At 39.0% G+C, this 25,272-nt stretch overlaps 1 protein-coding gene across 2 annotated transcripts in view; it reads right to left on the reverse strand.

The window, feature by feature from the left end:
- The window catches only part of PREX2 (phosphatidylinositol-3,4,5-trisphosphate dependent Rac exchange factor 2), a 377,098-nt gene that overhangs the window by 28,250 nt on the left and 323,576 nt on the right, over positions 1-25,272 (reverse strand). For both annotated transcript variants that reach the window (XM_049853516.1, XM_049853518.1), the window contains exons 38-39: positions 11,932-12,034; positions 6,001-6,068 (exon numbers count right to left, since the gene is read on the reverse strand). In XM_049853516.1, coding sequence (XP_049709473.1) covers positions 6,001-6,068; positions 11,932-12,034 — 171 coding nt within the window. The remainder of the gene's footprint in view (positions 1-6,000; positions 6,069-11,931; positions 12,035-25,272) is intronic.

Genomic DNA, 25,272 nt, shown 5'->3' on the forward strand with positions numbered 1-25,272 from the left:
TCTTCTATCAGAAGGTCATCTGGTGTTTTATTTTTGTTGCTCTCTAGAGTCATCCTGTCCTGTTTTTCTATGTTTTGATACTGTCTGCTGCCTCTCGGACATTCAGGAATTATTTTCTTTCTTTATCAATTGTGGGTTGTATCATTTGTTTTGTCCTGCTTTTTTGTTTTATTTGGTTATGTCTCAGCAGGCGGGATGGGTGTGTTTTGTTGCTTGTTCGTCTGTGGGCAAGATACATCTCACCACCTTGTTCAGTTGCACAGGGCTAGTCACTCAGGTAGGGTGCAGCAGGAAGGGTCAAGCGGGGGTAGAGAGATGGGGGTGGGTAGTCACAGCATGAACTGAGGCATACAGGGCAGAGACAGGGTGCAGTGCAGGCTGGGGCCCAGGGACTATGTTGGTGCCACTCAGGGGCGCGGTGCTTGACATGGTCCGTATAGGCAGAAGGGGAAAGGATGTGATATGGGAAGCTAAGTGGGTGAGTGAAAGAAGAGAAAGAAGAGGGATAAACAAAAGCAAAAAGAAAAGGAAAAGAAATGGAGTAAAAAGAAAAAATAAAATGGCGACACAGTGGGGTTCGATGGGTTGGGGCAGGGCAGACCTGGCAAGGCTGTGTGCTGGTGGCTATCTAGGCAAGTGGCGCACAGGGCTAGGTGAGTGGGAAAAAGAAAAGGAAAGAGGGGAAAGAGAGAGAAGAAACCAATCAATAAATAAACAACATCAAAAAAATATGGTGGTGGGGGAGTTAGCCATTGGGGGCAGGGCAGAATTGAGGTGATAGCAAGCTGATGCCTCTCTTGCCACATGGCCCATCAGGATGGGGTGGAAGCAACACAGGGCCTAGGTGGGAGGGAGAAGGAAAAAGGAGAAGGGTAAAGATAAAGAAAGATAAAAAATATGGCACTGAGGGAGCCGGACTGTGGGAGTGGTGCAGACCCAGAGAGGCTGTGTGCCAGAGGTTCTCCAGCTGAGTGGTACAGCACAGCCCACCAAGAATGCAGGGGTTGGGGGTAGGCAGGGGCAGTGCATGGGGCTAGGTGGGTTGGAGAAAGGAAATGAAGGAAGGGAGAGAAAGAGAAGAAACAACAACAAAAAGGAAAAACAAAAAATAAGCAAATAAATAAAATAGTGCTCAGGGAGCCCACCAGTGATGGTGGTACAAACCTGTGGAGGCCACGCACAGTGACTCTCCAGCCGAGTGGTGCAGCTTGGCCCCTCAAGAAGTGTTGAGGGTGGTACACAGGGCTGGGAGGGCAGTAGAAAGGAAAGGAATGAAAAGAGAGAGAGAGGAAACAAACAAAAAAAGGACAAAGTATACAAACCAAAAAATCATAGCCCGTCAAGAAGGGGAGGGGATTGCACACTAGCTAGCTGGGCAGGAGAAAATAAAGGAAGGAAGGGAGAGAGAGAGAAGCAACAACAAAAGCCAAAACAAAATATGGCACTAAAAGAGCTGGCTGCTAGGGGTGCGGTGGACCCAGGCAGCAGTGAGCTGGTATCGCTCTCGCTGAGGAATCATGGCCCATTGGAAAGCGGCAGAGGCCATGTATAGGGAAGAAGGGTGGGGTGTGGGAAAGTGTGTATCCTTGGTTACTGAGTGCTCTGTCTCCTGTTGGGAGCTCTGTGAAGTTGCCTTCCCGTACTCCCTGTCTGCATTCCTTGATAACTGTAGTCCAAGGTGGTGAATCCATGCTGCATTAGCTGGTAGGGGACCTCCACTCTGTAGCTATCCTTGTTCTCTGTTCTCTGTCTGTTTCTCACTGCATTTGGTGGTTGCTTGAGTTCTTTATTCCTTCATTTGATACTTCCGGTTTCAAGATTGATGTTTGTATCTGTTTACTTAGTTTTTTGGGTCTTTGCTGCAGAGGGACAGCATGGTGCTTTTGTCTATACTGCCATGTTGCTGAATCTCTCAAATTAATTTTATGTCTTTCTACTCTATTAGGTCACAAGCTCCTTGGGGGATGGAGCTATTTCTAGCTCATGAAGTGTTTCTCATCCATCTTAATATCCCTAATGCCAAAACGGTTCCTGACACATAATTTAGGTATAGATTGCAAAAGGGTAGCATGTAAAACTCACTGAGTTAATGAAGTTAAGTAACCATCATTCCCATGAGCAAGCTTTACCCTGTCATTACCCAGAACCAATCTGCCTCAGATTTATTAAACTCATACTCTGAGGTCCAGCTTTCCTACTCCTTAATTAATTACACTCACTCTTTCTAAAGTATGACTATGGCCAATCCCTCCTTGAACTGCAGAACATCTCCTCTTTTCCTCGGATTTCTCTGATTGCTCAACTTCACGTCTCTTGTATCCCCCATACATCTGCTTTCCCTTCAATACGCACATTCCCTCATGGTGTTCTTAACCTTCTCTCATCTCTCTTACCCATTCATCATTGAAACAAAATTCATTTCCAGGTCTACAACTACCTCCTAAATATTGACAGCTCAAAGATATATAGCTCCCCTTATTCTTTTTTCCTAGGCTTTGGACCAACATATTCAACTTCCCACAAAGACATCACCACATGGATGTTCCACTGGTGCTCAGTCTCAACATTTCCCAAGTTGAGCTCATCATCGTTTCCTTACAGCTGCTCTTTTTCTAGCAACCACTCTCTCAGTGACTAGTTGAACATTAGGCCCTAACCATCCAAGCTGGAGACTTGGTGGTCATGCTACGGCCTTCTATTTTCCCAGCCTCTTTAATCCAATTAGTGCCAAAGACTATTAATTCTGTCTTTTATAAATCTCTCTAATCCATCCTGTCATTTTCATCCTTAATACTACAAGTTTCCTTTCAAGTTCCTGACATCAGTCTTAGTTGTCCTCTTAATGTAGCTAGAGATAAAATAAAAAATCAGATCTTGTGGATAGGAAGATTTCTCATCAAAGCCTCCCTATTGTCTTCAAGTTAAAATTCAAACTCTTCAGTATCTCCTACAAGTCTCTTAATTTATCTGGCCCCAGCCTAGGGGACGTAAACACTTAACGTGCTTGGCTGCTAACTGAAATATTAGAGGTTCAAGTCCATTCACAGGTGCCTTGGAAGAAAAGCCTGGTGGTTTACTTGACCAAATCAGCCACTGAAAACCCTAGGGAACACAGCTCTACTCTGACACACATGGGGTTGCCATGATTCAGAACTGACTTAATGCCAACTGGTTAACTGGTTAATGTTTTTACTCATTTCCTTTCATTTAAATGGAAGTTCCTTGAGGGCTGGAGCTCTTTCTAGCTCATATTTATACTCTCTGTGTGTGAGGCATAGCATAGTGCTTTGCACTTGTTAGATCCTTGGTAAATATTTGTAGAATGAATTATTGAACGAATAAAATAAGTTTGAGAAAGTATTTTAGATGTCTCTCTCCAAGCTGTTATTCCTTTGTAAAAAAAAAAAAAAACTTTACAGCTGGCTCATTTTATTGTTTCAAGTATTTCAAAACATAACCCAATAAAGAAAAAAGTGAGCTCATCAGTTTCTGTTCTTGTGTTCAACTTGAGTACTGGTTTATTGATCAGGATGCTGAAGTCTTATCCTAACCCCAGTGTTTATTAGTGTTTATAAACTCTAGCTATGAAGACCCTGCTAAGGCATTATCTTGTTTTCTCATTGGAATTTTAATACTTCAGTGAGTCTATTACCCAAATATACCATGTCTGCTCAAGGTGCTGGAGAGAATGCCCAGGAGAAATGATTCTTTAGAAATAGAAAGTCTTAGATTCTAATCTAATCAACAAAGATAACATTAACAAGACCTGAAGATTAAAGAGAGTTAGAAGTCAGCACTAAAAAAAAAAAAAAAAAATGCAATTAAAGCATGAGTGCTCCATCTATTTTAAAGAGGAAAACGTCTTTTCCATTTTGAAAGCACTTTCACTGCCCACATAGTTTTGCAGAATGAAGTATAACTTCACAAATATTGTATGAGACCACTACTATAAAAACTAAAGAAAAGGTTTGCACACAGAAAAAAACAATCCTTGATGGTTATGAGGGAGGGAAGGGTTGGGGAGGAGAAATCACTAACTAGATAGTACACAAGTGTTAACTTTGGTGAAGGGAAAGACAACACACAATACAGGGGAAGTCAGCACAACTTGATCAAGGCAAAGCCATACAAGCTTCCTAGACATATCCAAACACCTTGAAGGATCGAGTTACTGGGGCTGAGGGCTGGGGACCATGGTCTCGGGGGACATCTAGGTCAATTGGCATAACACAGTTCATAAAGAAAATGTTCTACATCCTACTTTGGTGAGTGGTGTCTGGGATCTTAAAAGCTTGCAATCGGTCATCTCAAATATATCTATTGGTCCCATCACATTCGGAGCAAAAGAAAATGAAGAAAATCAAAGACACAAGGAAAATATTAGTCCAAAGGACTAATGGATCACATGAACCACAGCCTCCACCAGCTTGAGCCTAGAAGATCTAGATGGTGCCCAGCTACTACCAATGACTGTTCTGATAGCAATCACAATAGAGGCTTCTGGACAGAATGGGAGAAAATTTTTCAGCAAAATTACAAATTCACAAAAAAAGACCAGACTTACTGGTCTGACAGAGACTGGAGGGACCTCTGAGACTATGGCCCCCAGACACCCTGCTAACTCAGGACTAAAGGCACTCCTGAAGTCCACCTTTCAGCCAGAAATTAGACAGGCCTATAAAACAAACGATAAGACGTGAGGAATGTGCCTCTTAGTTCAATCAAGTATCGAGACCAAGTGGGCAACATCTGTCCAAAAACAAAGAGAAGAAGGTAGGAAGGGACAGAAAAATGGGTTGAATGGACATGGAAAACCCAGGGTGGAACAGGAAAGGGGGAGAGTGCTAACACATTGGGGGAATTGCAACCAATGTCACAGAACAATTCGTGTATAAATTTTTGAACGAGAAACTAATTTGCTCTGTAAACTTTCACCTAAAACACAATAAAAAAAGAACTATAACTTCATAAATGCTGCAGTCATCATCGTCACTCTGGTAACTGTTTTGTAAATATAAACAAATAAGAGTGCCCTGTCTCTGACAGTGGTTGGGAGAGCCTACTTGTTGTTAAAATGCAAATGAATAAAAACAATTAAATGTAAAAATTTATTTAGCTTTGCCCCACTTCAAGATAGATGACTGCGGACCCTAATGTCACCAGGGAAATGAAACCAATGGTATTTCTTTGATGCCTGTTCCTATGAGCATTTGTTTTAAAGGCAGACTGGAGTCCTTCCTTATAATTATGTGTGAACTGTGAATATTTGGTATGATAATGAACAAAAAGCTCATTGACTCATTTATTCACTCACACATTCCTGAAAGCAGTTCAGATATCTGAGTGTACTATGTAGGTACTATGCTGAGCAATGAGTAGAACCTGAAAAACTTATTCCCTGCCTCTAAAGAATTCTTGTTAAAGTTGGGCAAAGCGACGTGTAATAATATATTGCAATTCAACATGATAAGGGCTATAACAGATGAATATACAAGATGCTAAGGTAGTATGCAGAATGGAGGAAAATCAGGGAAGACTTCAAGGAAGAAATGACATCTGAGTTGGGTTTTGTGGTTAAGTAGGAGTTTCTCTTCCAGACACAGATGAGCAAGGCAAACGTGTCAGAAGGAATAGCATATGCAACGTCATAAAGATGTAAATAAAAGTGGCTTTTTGTAGCTTGACATAACTAAATTACAAATTTTAGTAGTACTTGTGTGGACTATTATTTTTGAATTCATGATGGAATCTGTAAAATCAAATAATGTCAAGACTTCTATCTGCTACCTCTAAGTTTGCTTCACCTAAGACTTCATTTAATTCTAGGGCATTTATGCCTAATCACATTTAGCCACAGGGTGTTTACAAGAGCAATTTCCATTATTATAATGAGTTCTACACTGGGCATATCCTGGAACAGTTGCATTAGCTTTTAGTGACACTGCCTGGAAAATGCTGGCAAACGCTTCTGGAAATGAACAGACCTGGGAACAGGCTTACCTTGGAGCAGACTGCGGGGTCCGGTCTCTGACTCCCAAATTCTTTGCTGTGTTCTGAACTCTTGCTCCCTGAAAGTAAGGAAAATTACTTTTAGTTCTACATTGTGTTAGCAATTATTTAACATACGATTAACATTTGAATTTAGAATACTGATTCCAACAATGTATTTAATATCAAAACCAAACCTGTTGCCCTTGAGTCGATTCTGACTTCTAGCGACCCTATAGGACAGAGTAGAACTGCCCTAGAGGGTTTCCAAGGAGTGGCTGGTGGATTCCAACTGCCAGCTCTTTGGGTAGCACCTGTAGCTTTTAACCACTACGCCCCCAGGGCTCCATTTAACAACAAGCAGGACTAAATGAGGAAGAAGAGAGAAACCACCATCTGGACATCTTAAAATTAACATTTGTAAGAATCAAAATATGCTTTTGATGTATTCCTGCAAAGGATTAATACGTATTTCTAAAACCACCTAAATCATTAAAAATAAGTTTAAAATAACAGCTTCCCGTTTGCTATCATATCTAGGTCTTTATTCCTAGAACAAATACTTAAAACAAGGAAATTAGGAAATGAGGCTTTAAATAACTGCTCTGTGTTGCCACTTTCCTAAAACACAGCCCCCGTTCTTTCACCCTCACACACTTGTTTTATCAGCTGAATAGTTAGCTATGTTAAACTTAGTAGTATTTAGCAAGAAACTATTTTCTTAAATATTTCTAAAGCAATTTCCAGACAAGCCACATCCACAAGGATCTCTGAATGTAAGAATTCTGCCTTAAATTCAGAGTATGAAGACAATTTACCTTAGCAATGAAAAAGTCTTAACAATCAGTTGAATTCACGGATCAAATTATAATCATTGTTCAGTTACTAATGATAATCATTTAATCCATAGGACCAAACACCAGGGTTTTGGGCTGGGAAAGCTGAAGGTGAGTTGTTCACGAAACTGATCCTTGAGATACTCTTCAAACCTTGAACCAGAGCTATCTCTTGAAATCACTTCTTAACTAAATAGCAGATTAGCTCAAAAAGCAAAGAATGTTACCGTTGAGTACTACACTCTTTTGAAAAATATGTCTATTTGAAACCAAATGGTCAATGGTTACTTTAAAGCATAGATGAGAAGGTTGGGGGGCAGTGAGACTAAGTTAATGGGAACAGAACAACCAGAATGGAAATAATGAGAATGCTGACACTGTGTGAAGACTGTAACCAATGTCACTGACCAACAGTTGTAGAAATTGTTGAATGGGGAACTGCTTGGTTATGTGTGTTTTCACCAAAAATACAATAAAATATTAAAAGAAGAAGAAGAAGAAAAGAAACTTTGAAACTCTCCCTCCTACTACCAAATTCTGACGTAGGGAGAGAAGAGAGAAAAGGAAGAGAAAATAAAAGAATATATTCTCTAAGATGGACCAAAGAAAGGAAAGCAAACAGGGTGAAAGGGAGTGGCAAAAAACAGGTGGGAAATAAGTTTGCAATTGCCATTAAGCACTTTAAGAAAAAAAAAAAACTGTATTTTGAAATAATTTTAGACTTATAAAAATAGAACAGAGAGTTGATATACTTTGCCCAACTTTTCTTAATGTTGACTATTTATTCAACCATAGTATAAATTAGCAAAACCAAGAAACTACTTGAGGTAAAATATTGTTGAGTAAATTATTCACCTTATTCAAATTTGGCGACTTTTTTCCCCATTAATGCCCCTTTCCTTTCCAGGATCCAATCTGGAATCCCACATTGCATTTAGTTGTCACGTCTCCTTGGTCTTCTCCATAGGTTTTCCTTGCCTTTCATGACCTTGACACTTTTGACGAGTACTGGTCATTATTTTACAGAATGTCTCTCAATTTGGGTATGTCTCATTAGTAGATGCATTTTTGGCAAGAAAACCATGTAAGTGATGCTGTGTCTTTCTCAGTGTATCATATCAGGGGTACAAGATGTCAATATGTCTTATTACTGGTGAAAATTAAATTTGATCACTTGGTTAAGTTGGTGTCTTTTTGTAATTAATAAATATCTTGGGGAAGATAATTTGATACTATATAATTGCTTCTAGGCCCTCTCTACAGAACTGTTTTATTCACATGCACACATTCACACATGTATATTGTTTCTACATCTATCTGATCATCTGTCCGTCCATGCGTCCACCCACCCACCCACCCACCCACCCATCCATCCATCCATCCATCCATCCATCCATCCATCCATCCATCCATCCATCCATCCATCCATCCATCCATCCATCCATCCATCCATCCATCCATCCATCCATCCATCCAAACTAATATCTCTAATTCTAGTCCAGAACCACAGAGTTCATTCTAGCCTTTCCCCCTTTCCTTATGTTTCTCAGACAGTGAGAAATGTGGTGCTCATTATTTACAATATATTTATTTATTTAGTCAATCCTAGTATACACAATAAGTAGTTTTATAATTTCTAAACACCCCTGTGAGAAATAGATTAAATAACTAGAGTACTGTATTTTGTACAACTCTTTTTTGTCTTTACTCTTGTAATATCCCATTAAGTAATTTATAGAATCATTTTTACTTGCTTAAATAATGTTAAATAAAAATGATGATACTCAGCATGGTGAGCACATCCATTGGCACATTCCATTCCGAATTCAACTATATTATCCTTCATGTACTCAACACCCCAGCTACTTGCATTTCATGTTGGTTCCTCTACCTGAACACTCTCTCTGTGCTCTTCCACCTGTTGGCATCATATTTATCCTCCAAGGCCCATATCAAATATCATCTTAGTTACCTAATAATTAATTGGTCATTTACTATATCAGATATTGTTTTAAGTGCATTAAATGTACTGATTTATTTAATCCTCCTAAAATTCAACACTTGGAGGCAAGTACTATTATTATCTGTTTTAATAATGAGGAAAATACCTAAAAAACTAAGAATCATGCCCCAAATCACAGAGCTAGTAAACACTGTTGTTGGTATGCAAACTCAGGCCCCCTAGTTTAAGTGTCTGAGCTCTTAGCCACTATCACATATTCACTTTCTTCATGAAGCCCTTTTCCAGTTATCCCAATAGGAACTAATTCACTGAACAAATATTTTTTTAGCATATACTCTGTACTAGGTACTATTCTGTGAACCTGTGATACCAAAATGAAAAGGACCCAGGGTCCCAGCCATTGAGGGGCACACGGTTTATTCATCTATTGCTCCCTGTTGTAGGTCGTCATGTACTGAGCTTGTACACCTCTTAGAGCACTGGCTTCTTGGTGCCTGTATCATGGTGTTTTACTTACATGTGTGTTCACCACTAGACTAGGAAAGGACCGCACTGCACACATCTTTGCTTTTTAATGCCTAGGATGATGTCCTGATACTGCAGATAAAAAGCTAGAAGACCTTGAGTTATTATTAAAAAGATCAAAAAGGAATTTTTGAATAGATGTCCACCAAAGAAAATGTTGGCCATTACCTGCTGCGTTTGGGTCAATTCTGACTCATAGCGACCCTATAGGACAGAGTAGAACTGTCCCATGGGGTTTCCAAGAAGCAACTGGTAGATTCAAACTGCTGACCTTTTGGTTAGCAGCCTGAGCTCTTAAACACTGCACCTCCAGGGCTCCAAAGGAAACACAGAATGTATAATGTATAGGGGAGGAAATCTGAAGTCTATAATGTAAATGACTATTTCTACCTGAAGTCTTTTATTAATCAGATCATATTAGTGATGCCTAAGGTTACATAATCTTTACCCCCAAAATGCAAGGGATATAGTACCCTTCCTTTCTATAGTCTATCTTTCATTCTAATTGAACCAGTGAATTAAGACAACAACTTTATAAAAAGTAAGCATAAGATCTGTACATAAAAATTATACTGGCATTATAAATAAGAAAAACACTGGAGAAGCTTCTTGTTGCTAAAACAAAACTAAAACTGTTATAAAATATTATTCATTAACTTCCCCAAATATCTTAACATATAATACTGAAAAAACCAAACCCACTGCTATCAAGTCTATTCTGACTTATAGAGACCCTATAGGACCCTCTTAGTGAAATACTCTTAAAAAAGGTTACTATCAGTATCTTTTTCTTGGGATTAAACCATAATTCTGAGACAGCTCCTTCAAATCCTACTGCAGACTAACTCTAATAGCAGCAGAATTAAACAAAGAAAAAGGTGTATCTCTTTCCACATGTATTAGCACCCGCCATCCCAATCCTGATACAGGTAATCATAAATTTACTTTTATCTATTTTTAAAAACATAATTTGTATGTCCATTCTAAAAATCCTTCCTCAACCTGCTGGCAATTTGCATTTGTGTTTGCCCTTTGCCAGCTGGGCCACACCGAGTCTTAGGCTTCTGGTGGATTTAACCTTTACAAAGCAAATTTCACTTGGACCTTCTGAGACGGTGATTTTCAGTCTTCAGCTTCTGGGTTCCTAACTCCAAACAACTATGCATATGCATTTACTGTACTTGACCTTTGCATTTCAGACCATAAGTTGGTGCTGGCCTCACTTATGACTGATTCAGTTGATTTTTTTTTTTTTACTGGCTTGGTGTACATTCTCGAGTGTAATCCTGGGAGCAAGCCAAAAGGAATTTATATGTTTGTCTAAGAGTGATACACTAAGCCTTTCATAAATAAAATAGTCATAACTATAAAATCATATTTTAAAAATTAAATCACTCACTACTATTGAGCAATTCAAACCAACTCAGCTAGCAGGGAAATTTGATGAACCAATTTTCTCTGCTAGGCCAAGGAAAGGTGACAGAAGAAAACAAAATTGATGTCTTTCAACTTCTTTTGTTTTTTTACTAGATTAAATGTCTTTTCTACTAGGCTAAATATCTTTTCCATTAGATTAAGTGTCTTTTCTATTAGATTAAGCACAACTTCCTAGTTATCAGTGAATCAGAGGTTACTGCACTTTTGATGTTTTCTTACGGAATTTTTAAGGGTTAAAAACGAAACTACCACACATAAAATACTATTTGGGTTATTGTATAGAAACTATATTCCATTTTATCAGACTATGTTCTTACTGTCTCAGTGACCTAAAGACAGTCCAAGGTCTGTTATTCACTGTCTAAAGTAAAATTTTAGGTATGTGTTGTATCCTCAGAACAACATACTTCTTAGCATGGCAAACAAGTCCCTTTGAGAGCCCCAGAGGCAAGTAGAGGCCTCAATTCTTTCCTCTTCTCCTTGTCCTCTCCTCTGCCCCCAATCTATTCTCCCAGTCTTATTAAAACACCTGCAATTCCCAGAAAATGCCATATTTCCTCTTATTTTGTCCTTTACATAAGCCAAAAATTCACTCCTGACTTATTTTGCCTGGCCAACTCCCATGCCTCCTCCAGGTTACAGTTTGCTGTTGTAGTTGTTAGCTGCTATCAAGTTGGCTCCTGGCTCACGGCAAACCCCATGCACAATAGAATGAAATGCTGCCCGGTCCCGTACCATTCTCAGGATAGGTTGCAGATCAGACTGTTGTGATCCATAGGGTTTTCACTGGCTGATTGTCAGAAAGTAGACTGCCAGGTCTTTTGTTCTATTCCATGTTAGTCTAGAAGCTCCTCTGAAACCAGTTCAGCATCATAGTAACAGGTAAGCCTCTGCTGACAGATGGTGGCAGCATTTCAGGTGCACCAGTTGGGAATGGAACCAGTCAACAGTGAACCACCAATGTCCCCTCATAGACATTCCTTTTTCCAGAGTTGTCTTAATTTCTTGGACACTCCTCATTTAGGTGCCTGTATGTCTTCTTCCCTGGGAATGTTTCTTGTTCACGACTGAACTTAGGAAAGTGCCTGTCACATCCAGACACTTGTCAAACACCTGAGCAAAGAGCCTTTAAATCCAGGTCCCGTAACCCAACTCCTGCAACATGATGTGCATGAGACTCACCTGCTTCCGCATCACATCAGTGGCTTGCATGATGTAGCGAGGAGGCAGCCCGTGGCTTCTGGCCAGAATGATGGCCTGCTCCAGCGTCACACTCAGGGTGCACCTATGCAAAGTAAAGCCAGTTAAATCTACTGGTTCTCATTAACTCTTGAAGACAGTTTGGGTTACTAAACTCAGAATAAGAAAGTGCCGACCTAAATTAAAGCGACTAGATGATGACTCACTGTTTTTTCTATATAGAATACCCATTTAAAAACAGATTATAAAGGTACACTACTGGGGTCATCCATTAGAGATTTAAATTTAAAGCAAACCCTTCAAGAACCATGCTTATGAGAGGAGCTTATACATAGAAAATTTAATAACCAGAGTTACAATACATTTTATTATTAGATATTATTCTTTACTAATGTTTTTCGTGATTTAGAAGAAATAAATTTACAATATCTATTTCATGGATACATATTGGTAGTTAGCAGATTTATACTGATCCATTCCCAAATAGCTTATAAGTTGAAACAGTGAAAACGTTATTCACAAAGAACAGAACTGATTAAATAAATAAATATAGGTGTGTCTTGGATCTGACTTAAAAGACTACTTCTAAAAATTTCCAAAGGAACTTTTAGATACATAGGAATGTGGTGCCCAGAGTAGCCCCAAGAAAAGTATTTTAACTAGAAACCAGTGGCTGGTGAGCCTTCTTCCTTTATCGTTCTCTTTTTTTTTTAAGGCACTTCTTTTGTGTTCTTCCATATTTTTCTCTATAGTATCCATTAGAGCCTAGTTTTATTTTTTCATATTTTCAGTCGCTGGTATCTGAATTAAGGTCCCTGGGTGGTACAAATAGTTTACTTGACTACTAACCTAAAGATTGGCAGTTAACCCACCCAGGGGCAACTCAGAAGAAAGATCAGGAAGTCTGCTTTCGGAAAGATTACAGCCAAGAAATCCCTGTGGAGCTCAGCTCTATTCTGTAACACACAGGGTTGCCATGAGTTGGAATCGGCTCAATGGCAACCAGTGTGGGTTTTTTTGTTTTTTTTTTTTGTCTTTGAATTGGTTTTTGCATTCATTTTATAAAAATGTCTTTACTCTCAGAAGTTTTTCCTAAAATTAATGAATTTGGTTTTATTTCATTTCTATTTTTTGATGTTTTATGATGAACCTTTTCTCCATTTCTACATTTACCTCCCTGTGATTTGGTGTTTTACTCATGTGTCTGTCTAGCATTTTTAATCACAAACATAAGCTCTACAATGCAATTGCTTATATGCAAGGGATATCTAAACATCATCCGTGGTTATTAGTCTGTACTAGGGAAATCTAATACATGTGGTGGACTTAAAACATGACTGTTGTAATATTAGACAAAACCTGGCATAGTGCAACTGCATTATTATATATACTTGCATTTTAGGGAGAAACATGCTGAATTCCACTGGGTGTTAAGTCACTTGAAAAGCAACTTCTCATTAGCATTACAGGGGCCTCTTTGAAAGCATTAATAACACATACTCAGATGGACTAAAGCTTTATAATTAGCTTCTCACAGTACAGAATGTTCACGAACACGTAGTGCAGGAATCTGGTACCAGCACGTATCGTGGCTTTCCACATACATGCAGGCTGTAGAAGAGTATACACCACCAAATGCCAAGAAAAATGACTGACAGCTCATCCTTAAAACATCAATTTTTTACAAAACATTGAATTGCCAGCTTACGTCACAGACCATAACCTTCTTCTCCTCTTTGAAGTCTCCTCGACTCCAATTTTAAGTTTTTATTGATCCTAACATTTTAGTCAATAATACTCATTGCACAAGCTGAATGGAAGAAAAAAAAAAAAACTTAATCTTTTTCTAATCGCATTGAAATATGTCTGAGTATTCCTAAAAACCCCGCTTGTCCCACTCTCCTACTAACAAATACTTACCCACTGAGAAGGATTTTTAACAGGCAGCCCATAATTTTCACGCATTTTCTTAATCCTTGAAAACTGATTCATTTCACCCTATTTCAAGCTGTAGTAAACACCAGTACAGTAGTGAATTTTCCGCCAGGGATCTTGAAAGATTTTACTGAGTTCAGGAAATCAATGTAGCCATTATCATCCTCTTTGACAGGGTACCTCAAAGAGTCACTTCTTTAGAATGAATTGCCTAACATGAAAATGTACCTTAGAACGGATATGCATTTCTCTTCTTTCCCCAGCATGTCACACAAAGATGGCTGCGTCTCTCCTTGCCTTTTCATACTAACTTCTGTGTATAATCCAATTAGGTCTCAAGATTAATTTGAAATAAAAGAAAAAAAAAAAAAAAGACTGAGAATTTTAAGAGACAGCCATGTAAATGTAGGAAATACTGCCTATATTTTATCCACATTTGATGGCTCCAAAACAGGCCTGGTTTTTCCATTCACAGCATCACAAAACGCCATTATCCTAAGTTAAGCATGTGAAAGAAATGCTAGCAGTAAATCCACAACTCTGAGGTCAATATGCCATTATTTGCCTCACAGCTTTTTATCTTCTCTCAAGGATCTCAATCTGAATGTCGAGTAGAGAAATTGAGCATTTGCAAGAAACATTTTGATTTCGGCATCCTCCGAGAGACTTGGATGCAGAAACTAGCACATGGGTTTTCAGTGGTGCATAAATGTATAGTCAGAGTCGGATTTTGAAGGAGGTCACTGCATGTTATAGGCACTTCTTTTCTCTGATTAACAGTAAGACTGCTTTGTTAACCTGGGCAAGAGAGAGAAGCAAGCTCCCAGAAGGCCAGGAATCCTAAACAATCCCATTAAATGCAGGTTTCTTGCCCGGTCCCCCAAGCTCCTTTCTAGTACTATTTCTGCTTTCATGTTACCAGTCACCATGGAGTCGACTCTGGCTCATGGTGATGCCATGTGTGTTCAGAGCAGAGCTCTGCTCCACAGGGATTTCAGTGGCTGAGTTTTCAGAAGTAGATCACCAGACTTTTCTTCTGAGGTGTGACTGGGTGGACTCAACACTCCAACCTTTCAGTCAGCAGCCAAGTGCATTAATGGTTTGCACTACCTGGGACATTTTCACATTTGAGTTAAATTAACATTCAAATTAACATAAAAATCTACCTTTTTATTCCATCCTGGAAAATATGACCCTTTAATTTTTCAGCTCTAACTGCAGCATTGTTTAAAAAGGTCAGACAACTTTTTCTCTAGGGATCACAAATATAATAAAATGAATGTGACAGAGCAGCTTTTGTCCTTCACAAAAACACAAATACATTATATACAGTGAAGAAAGTTTCTTTGCTTAGAGAACACTCTCGAGGAAGCTCACTTGACAGGGCTGCGAAATTATAAAGAAATTGTTAATTTCCCCATAGGAACAAAAAGGAAAGGGTTCATATATCTGGGTTTATGATTAATAAATTGTCTTGACATATTTTGTATTGGGAACCAGGCATTTGGCATAGTATTAATATTATAAACAACCTGTGGCTAATGGGTCCTATTTAATTCAAAAGGCACTTTGATTTAGCAATACCATGAAAGAGACTGGAGCTTGAGTGATGCAATGTCTAAGTGCTCAGCTGCTAACCAAAAGGTTGGTGGTTTGAACCCACTCAGCCACTCCACAGGGGCAAAATCTGGTGATCTGCTCCCATAAAGATTACAGCCTAGAAAATGCTATGCGGCAGTTCAATTCTGTCACTTGGGGTCGCTAAGAGTTGGAATTGACTTGACAGCACATAACAACATGGAAGAGACAGAAAGAAGCACTTTTCTATTTACCCATTTAACAGATATTTTTTGAGTGCCTTCTTTGTATTTATCAGGGGTAGCGGGGGTTCAGCGGTAGAATTCTCGCCTTTCATGCAGGAGATTTCAGGTTTAGCTCCTGGCCAAGGAGCCTCATGCACAGCCATACACATCATCAGGAAACGTCAAATAACAGAAAAGGATATCATGTTTGGAGACGCAGAGTAAGCAAAAACAAGGAAAACCCTTAATGAGAACTGCCCCCTTGAGTTTCCAAGGAGCGACTGGTAGATTTGAACGGCCAACCTTTTGGTTAGCAGCCGTAGCACTTAACCATTATGCCACCAGGGTTTCTATTCTCTGTATAGAAAATTATATTACAAAATCATTTCAATTTGAAGAGGCAATCAAAGAGTATGTCAACAAAAAATTTAGGAAAGTAGAGGTGAGTCAGGCAAGTAAGTAGCAAGACTGATATTTTTTCTAGATTTTATAATGCTTGTATTTATCAGCATATTAAGCTCTGTAATGTGTTGTTTCTATCATTCTAAATAAATATTAACATTCATTCCTATTTTGTATTTGCGATACTTTATTCCTTCTCAAAGACGGCATTTAACTTCTGACTCCAAAATTCTTCATCTTTGCACTGTGCTGGGATGGAGCAGTGAACAGAACCAAGTCCTTTCCCTTTAGAGAAGAAAGGTAAGAAAATACATAATATCTAATGGTGATAAGTGCTATCGAGAAAAACAACTGGGGTACAGGAATAGAAAGTGAACAGGATAGAATGCAGAGGGCAGTACTGTTTTGGGGAAGACCGCTCCAGGGAGGGCAAGTGCAAAAACCCTGAGGCTAATGCTTGTTTAGACTGTTCAAGAACAAGTACCACGTTCAATGTGCTGGAGAACATGGAGAGGAGAAGGAGGTGAGGTCAGACATGTAACATGCCAACATGGCCAAACACACAAGGAGTTTGGGAGTGAGTGGGTTCCTACTCATTTATTTCTCTAGTTGACACAATTTACATTATATAATAAAAACACAAAACCATAACCACATTACATAATAAAAAACCAACACCAAGCCCACTGCCATCGAGTTGATTCCGACTCACAGTAGCCCTATGCAACACAAATGTTTGTTAAGCAAATTATCAAAGTAGTTCGCTAAGTACCCAATATTGACATTCTATCAATACTGTATTCAAAGCATCATCAGTTGCTTTCCAATGGCAACATGTGTAAAAGCAAACTCTTCATTCTGGTGTTAAGATTTTCTACCAACTGCTCTCCCATTTTCCACCCCATCTCCCCAGGCTATAACCTATCCCCATCTCCCCAGGCTGTAACCTATAACACCCTACACAGAACTTCTTTCTGCTTGTGATCAGCATAAACTCTCCCCAAATCTGGGATATCTAGTTGTCTTTTTTTCTGTCCTTCACCACTTTCAAAATATCTTAAAACCTCTTTCTGTATGCAGAATACTGGCTTTTAACACAGGTTTCACAACCAGAGACAACAGGGTTTAATTGGCCAGGTTATTTGTATTCCCTTAGCCTCCATTTTCTCACATTTGAAATGAGTCAGCAGGTGCACCGGCCTCATAAGGCACCTGAAAGATGGCCAGAATTGACAAGTGCCATTGCTCAACCATGCACTTGATAACACCATGTCCACCTCTCTGCTGTAAGTTTACAGCATAAGTTTGTTTACATGAGCCTCAATATAGGAGACACATTATTTGGGAAATCTAAGAAACCTGAGTTTTTGTAAACCAATTTCTCAAACCCATTGTATTTTAACTATTCTAAAAGGTCCTTTATATTCCTTCTTATTATAAGGAGGCATTAAAGTAACGCTGTGGAATTTCTTTTATATTTGTTGTTGTTCCTGTTTTTAGGTGCTGTGGTGTTGATTTCGACTCATAGTGGCCCATGTAATAGAGCAGAACTGCCCCATAGGGTTTCCTACCCTGTAATGTTTATAGAAGACTCACCAAGTCTTTCTCCTGTGGAGCTGCTGGGTGAGTTCGAACCGCCAACCTTTTCGTTAGCAGCTGATGGCTTAACCGTTATACGACCAGGGCTCCTCTTTATAAGATCATGATATCATAAAATTACAATAATTAGATGAAGAAAATTCAAACTTCCACCAATATTTCTTTTGATAAATTGGGATTTGATTAGAGTTCACCTGACTAGGAGCTGGCCCTTGCTGATATGACTCTTTTTGAACTTTATCTCATGCATTTGTCCCAACTAAATCTGGACATCAGGTTTATTTTATATGTCAAACTGTAGAGTTTGCTAGGCACTATTTCTTGAAGACGGTGGTTAAAAAAACAATGAAGATCCAAACTTCACCCTCGACTACCTTAAAAGTCTCATTTTGAAGACACACGTTTAGTTTTCTAAATTGGTTTAAGTGAAAACACTGGATTTCAACCATGTATTACTCGTATCTATTGCGCTATAATCAATTCACTTTTAAAGACTTACTATTTTACTTAGAGCACTTTCTTACCTGTTAATTCTCAGAAATGATTTACGACCCTTCTATAATAAATTAAACAATAATATATTCTAGAAACCAAAGGACCATCTACATACTTGGCCATTTACTATGATCACAGACAAAAACATTAGTTTTATTCTAATTACATTTCCAAACCTCCAGAGATGTACTGCCTCATTTAATGTTGATTCAAATTGTACTGAACAAGGAAGCCAACCTCCCAAGCGCTGAAACACATTAAATTGAACACCTGGGGAGACGCAGGACCTCTTTTGGGCCACAAGGGCAATGAAGTAACTTACAATCAAAGTGACCTGGAAAACAAAACAATATGAGGTTTATGGTTTTGAGCTTTGTTTTCCTGCAGTAGATTTATTTGTTAATTCCCAGCATGCTCACTGTTAGGAACTCTGATGTCTTACTTGGTAGTTAATCATTATATTGCTATCTTTTGGGGCAATCCCAAAGTTTTTTTTTATTTGGAGTCTAGCTATAACCTGACACATTAAATACTTGAAAAAGTAGTGTAATAAAGATCTCCAACAATTTATCACAACAGTTTGTGATAAATTGACATGTAGATTTTGAGGTGAAAAATATTAAATTATTAAAAATAGAAAAATTCAACCTTCAGTAAGAGGTACTTTGTTTTTACTTCCTTTTTTTTTTATTTTTAAATTGAGAGTTGGACCGAACATTGAACAAATTTTATTGCACTTCTCAATAATATTGCACACTCCACTCCAAATAAAATTTATCCCTAAAAAACAAAATCACTGGAGTCACTGAATTTAGCGATCCATGAAATAAATGACTCATGTTGAGACTTCAAAAGTTACTCGAGCAGCGATTTTAACTATTTTGTGCAATAATAACAGAACTAAATCACTTGGATAAGTACGTTCTTTTTTTATGAGCGCTAGTACAGTGTAATTAGCAGAATAATTTCCTTTTGGCAAATGTGAGATTTGGCAAGCACACCCAAAGTCTGAGGACATGTGTTGGGGTTCTCTGAGTTTAATGGACCTCGTGGCAATGAACAACAATTGACCAACTGGGGAAATGGCAGCATTAGACACAGCCCCTGACTATAAACTGGCTAAATGTTGAAACTGGTTTGGATTCACTTGCATTGATGTGGAGGTTAATTTGATTTTGTAGGAGGTAAATATAAGGGGAAATAAACATTTCTTAATTTTGAAACCAGCAAGTTTTTCCCCAGCAGAGAATTCTATAAAATCACAGTCTGATTTTGTCTTGTAGACGGGATTCCACGGGATCATTTCATTTCACCTTCACTTATAACCATAATGCTACCTTTAGTCCTGGAAACAAGAAAGAATTCTCTCAGGGACAATGAATTACTCAGTGTCTATGTATTAGGACAGTATGGGAAACTGATGATTTTGATAATATTCTTCACATGATAATGTCTTTATATAGCTATGGAGTCCCTGGGTGGTGCAAATGATTAATGAGCTTGGCTGTTAACCAAAAGGTTGGAGATTCGAGTCCAGCCAGAGGCTGGGAAGAAAGGCCTGGTGATCTACTAAAAAATCAGCTGTTGAAAACCCTGTGGAGCACAGTTCTACTCCCAAAACACATGGGGTTGTCATGAGTCGGAACTGACTTGATGGCCTTGGTCTTTATAGCTATAGGTTTGCATATAGAATCTTACAGATGTAAATCTTAAACATGAAATCATTTCTCCTCCTTTTATGAGAACCTTCTTTGTTTCCTTTAATTAAAAGCCAGGTCCCTGACCTTGTTCAAGTGATGATTGTGAACAAGTTATTAAGGATTTAATCAGCTATGTTTCTCTGTGACGCTTTGCTAAGCTGAAGCTACCTGGGCAGGGCTCACACTCTGAAGAGGAATAATGACTATTTCAACAGCAAGAGAACTAAGTAGGTGCGTTAAGCTGGGTCATCAGCAGCTACTACTGCTATTTGCACAGGGCTCTTTATACACAGGAGCTTTTTACGACACATAGAAGGCACTGCTGCTCGCCGGATTTTATACACCCTGGAGCATCATCTGAACTTCCGTCCCGGGAAGCCTAAGGCAGGTGAGTTTAAAAACCTTTGAGCTACAGATACATTTTTACCTGTAGGAAAAAAAAGTAAGAGGCAGGGCTCAGCTTCCAAATGCCTTTATCTCTTCCACGTGCTTTTCTCATGATCTCATTTTATTCAGCTATGACGGAAACAAGCATCTGTATGAAACAAATATGTCAGAGATTCTCCATTAACACTGACCTTGATGAGAAAAGAGTTGATGGAAAGTAGATGCAGGAATTATTTCATTTCTTAAAGGCTTATTGTATAATGGTTTCTTTCTTTCGTTCTTTTTTTTAGTGCCTTCAACCTTCCCATTTTTAGAAAATCTTCTCTGAGCGGGTTGGTCAGGATTAAAATTCTTGCTTCCCTTAAAATCTTTGTTTAGCAATTTATGATTACCCACCTCCAATTTGTTTCACCTCCAAACCGAGAAATTTTACAAGCCTCTAAGCCATTAAATTAAACCCGTTAAACAAGAGATTAATGCATTTGTGTAGTTCTGTATGCTAACGTACCTACTCCAGTACCTTTCACATTTATTAATTTCATACTTATTATTATCACTCAAATCTTTCCTCTCTAGCACCGCTGCTAATATCATCTCTTGCCTAGACTGGTGCCACCTGGCTCTGCCTCTGTCTATCTTGCCTCTTCCCACTGTTCTTCCCCCATAATCAAGGTGATCTTTTAGAAATCAGATGATAAGGCAGACACTGGAATGGCTTCCCATTCCTTAACGTGAAATTCAAGGTCTTTGCACTGTGATTGCTATTTTTCCTCAATTTTACTCCACACTTCAACAATACCAATTATAGCTGTTTGATATGAACAACTCTCATAGTTCCAGGCCTTACCGTACACTGCTCCCTCTGTTGTGTGAACTCATATGCCCTGGTCTAAGTCACATACCTTACTGAAAGGTATAGGGGCTAAGAATGTGAATACTGTAAGCGAACTTCCTGCACTGAAATCCTGCCTTTGATAATAATCGTGTAGCCTTGGGCAAGTGACTTAAATATCTTAAATTTTGTGTCTACATCTGTAAATTGAGTTGAACAATAACATCCATCTCAGAGTGTTGTTTTCAGGAGTACATGAGATAATTCAAGTTTAGTATTTAGCACAGGGTATACCATGAAGTAAGTTTCAACAAATGTTACCAATTTTCATTAACAGTATTACCACTGGTAGCATCACTACCATCATCGTTGCCTTTTTTCTAGCATGACTGATCACTTACTTCCAGTCCTGGATGCCTCAGGATATAGGCATATCACAGTCCAACCTCTGGCTTTGTCTCCTTTTCACTACTGGGTGAGTCTGCACAGTGGGCAACAGGAATACTCCTGGAATTCCTACATCACAACGCTCCAATTACCTAACTATATATATAAATGGAAATGACCGTGACTCATAGATCTCAAATAAGCTGGACTGGTATCTGTATTGAGTATAGTCTTCCTAGATCCTGGTCTAGTTCCTGGGACTCAGTAAGCATTCATGAATTCCTACTCTGTGCCAATAGTATTACATGTATACTTCTAAAAGATGAGATCTGCTTATTTATACTCTTCATTTGCTACTCATTTTCTCAAAAGGTGTTCACTCTTTGAATAAATTTGGTAAAGGGATAAATGCATTGTGTTGTTGTTATTGTTAGGTGCCCTTGAGTTGGTTCTGACTCATAGCGACCCTTTTTACCACAAAACAAAACACTGTCCAGTCCTGCGCCATGCCACAATCGTTACTATGCTTGAGCCCATTGTTGCAGTCACTGTGTCAATCCATCTCTTTGAGGGTCTACCTCTTTTCTGCTGACCCTGTACTTTACCAAGCATGATGGATGCCCTTCTCCAGGGGTTGATTCCTCCTGACAACATGTCCAAAGTACGTAAGATGCAATCTCACCATCCTTGCTTCTAAGGAGCATTCTGGTTGTACGTCTTCCAAGGCAGACTTGATAGTTCTTCTGGCAGTCCATGGCATATACAATATTCTTCACCAACACCACAATTCAAAGGTGTTAATTCTTCTTTGATCTTCCTTACTCATTGTCCAGCTCTCGAATGCATATGATGCAATCGAAAATACCACGTCTCAGGTCAGGCGTACCTTAGTCTTCAAGGTGACATCTTTGCTTTTCAACACTTTAAAGAGGTCCTTTGCAACAGATTTGTCCAATGCAATGCATCTTTTGATTTCTTAACTGCTGTTTTCCTGGGTGTTCCATGCATTGCAGACATAATTATTATTAGTCAAAAACTACCACAGAGTCCTTTGTGGCTTATAAATGGACATAACTTTTCTTTCATGATCAGTAGCTTCATTATCATTTCACTGGATTTAACCATTATGCCTACCATATCTGCTGGACAATTCTGGGTGAGGCTTGATAATACTTGGAAAGTACACTTAATACTATATTGATTAATGAGAAACATTTTTTTCATCAAAACCACCTATTTACTACTAAGAGTACATTGCAAACACCGAAAGAATCAGTTCTTTTACATTTCCAAGATGACTTAAATGATATATTCTTCCTCTGTATCATATTTTGAAAAGTATGTATACGCCCTATTGAGTCACCTCACCTAAAAACCCAGTCCTTTATAACGTATACAGAATGGGAACAAAGGTATAGGTAAAATAAACATTACAAAGAAAGCATCAGTAAAACCTAGATCCTGACAGCGTATGGGGTATGATGGTCTTTTTCATAATTGCCGCAGCCTTGTTTTTGGAATTGTGAAATAAATTAAATGATGGGACAAAAAAAAAAAAAAACAACCTAATCCTTTGACTATCTTTTTCCCCTTCTCATTACTGAAGGGAACTCATGCTAGCAGAGCTAGTAGAGCTTTCTGGCTTTCCAATGTGGCTCCCTTATCAAGACATCAGACTGTAAGTACACTGAGGGCAGGAACCCTCTTATCTCCCTAGTTTGGTGTTACATCCCTGTGTAGTGGTGTGCTTGGCACATAGCAAAAACCAAACCCAAACCCACTGCTGTGGAGTCAATTATGACTCACAGCGACCCTATAGGACGGAGTAGAACTGCCCCATAGAGTTTCCAAGGAGCGCCTGGTGGGTTTGAACTGCCAGTCTCTTGGTTAGCAGCTGTAGCACTTAACCACTACACCACCAGGGTTTCAGTGCTCTATAAATGGCTTGCCTTTCAGTGAATGAATGAATAAACAAATGATAGAACCGGATTCTTTCCAAGTCCTAGATATTTGGCTTTAACATATGCTCTTGGTGTTTGGCACTAGGAGAGAAAACTCCCTATCCTTAAATTCAAGGGGAGCCTGGTCTGCTGCTGTTGAATGACAGCGAAATCCTCAAAGGAGGTATGATGGTGAATTTTTTGTGTCAGCTTGGCTAGGCTATGTTCCCCAGTGGTTTGGCCAAACACTAGATGAACTGATGTTCCATAATGCACCTAATGGAAACCCTGGTGGTGTAGTGGTTAAGTGCTATGGCTGCTAACCAAAAAGAGGGCAGTTTGAATCCACCAGGCGTGCCTTGGAAACTCTATGGGGGAAGTTCTACTCTGTCCTATAGGGTCGCTATGAGTCAGAATTGACTTGACAGCACTGGGTTTGGTTTATTTTTTTAATGCATCTAATGTAATTTAATATAATCACCTGCCATAATATAATCTAATGTAATCTAGTCAATCAGTTGAAAAGGGAGTTTCCTTAGGGTGTCTTCTGCCTCCAGAATATAAATATTTTGATAGAACTCACTTGTTCTCTCCAGTTTGCACTCTTTCCATCTCCTGACCTAGGAATGGGACATAGGCCTGCAGAAGTCTCTTGCCTGTCACCAACCTACCGATTTTGGACTTACTTATCAGCCCCTATGGAAACCCTGGTGGCATAGTGGTTAAGTGCTACGGCTGCTAACTAAAGGGTCAGCAGTTCCAATCTGCCAGGCGCTCCTTGTAAACTCTACCGGGTAGTTCTACTCTGTCCTATAGGGTCGCTATGAGTGGGAATCGACCTGAGGGCACTGGGTTTGGTTTGGTTTGGTATCAGCCCCTACAATCCCATGAACTAATCCCCTGAAGTAGTCAAACTCTTTCTCTCTCTCTGTCCTTCTGTTTCTCTAGAGAACCCTAAGACAGGAGGACTTTAAAAATAAGCTCTAATAGATCAGTGTGTTGTTCATTCTATTTCCTCCAGATCAGAGGAAACGACTCTTGTATTGTTAATACTCCTCTTTCATCCTATAGTGACCCATTACTGCGATTTATAATGGTTCAAACAGATTTCCTTATTGGTGGGTATAATGTAATCATTTTAAAGATTCACATTCGTGTTTCACATTTCCAACACTGCAAGGAGAAGACGGTGTCAGGATCATAAAAACAGACGTAGATTGAATAGAGTCTTCACTATCGCCAGGTGCTGCATTAGAAGCTTTCACACGTGTTTCTCCTTTAATCCTCCCTCGCCCCATCTTTGTGAGATAAAAATCATTATTCAAATTTTATCAATCAACCTTTGAGAGATCAGGTCATGTAATCAGAGCCACACAGCTAGTAAGTAACAGAATTCAAAACCTGCTTTCTGATTCCAAATCCAGGGCTCTTTCCACGATACCAGAATCACATCCAGAAGACTAATACATTTAGAGAATTCCAGTTCCCTACATCCATAATTCAACAGTCACCATCTCGGGCTCAGCATTTACATTTTAAGTGCATTGTTTTGGTAGAGATTAATTCAGGCAGCCCAAATGACTTCACTATGAATGCAGACCTTATCGTCCTAAACTGTGTACATAATTAAAAAAGAACTAGTTTTGAAGTATGCTAAGTGAGTATATTGACTGTAAAGCAATCCAGTAGTAAAAATAAACTGAAAGGAGACTGTGTTCCATCTTTACTACAGATCTGCATTCTTCTACATAAAATGCAGCACTCTGGGTGAAGTGTGCCCATTCCTGCAGTGATCACATTTATTCTAGCTTCTAATTACTTTTAACTACTGAGCACAGAGTACC

The sequence above is a fragment of the Elephas maximus genome, chromosome 15 (genome assembly GCF_024166365.1).
Source record: "Elephas maximus indicus isolate mEleMax1 chromosome 15, mEleMax1 primary haplotype, whole genome shotgun sequence".
In the NCBI taxonomy this organism is placed as follows: domain Eukaryota; kingdom Metazoa; phylum Chordata; class Mammalia; order Proboscidea; family Elephantidae; genus Elephas; species Elephas maximus.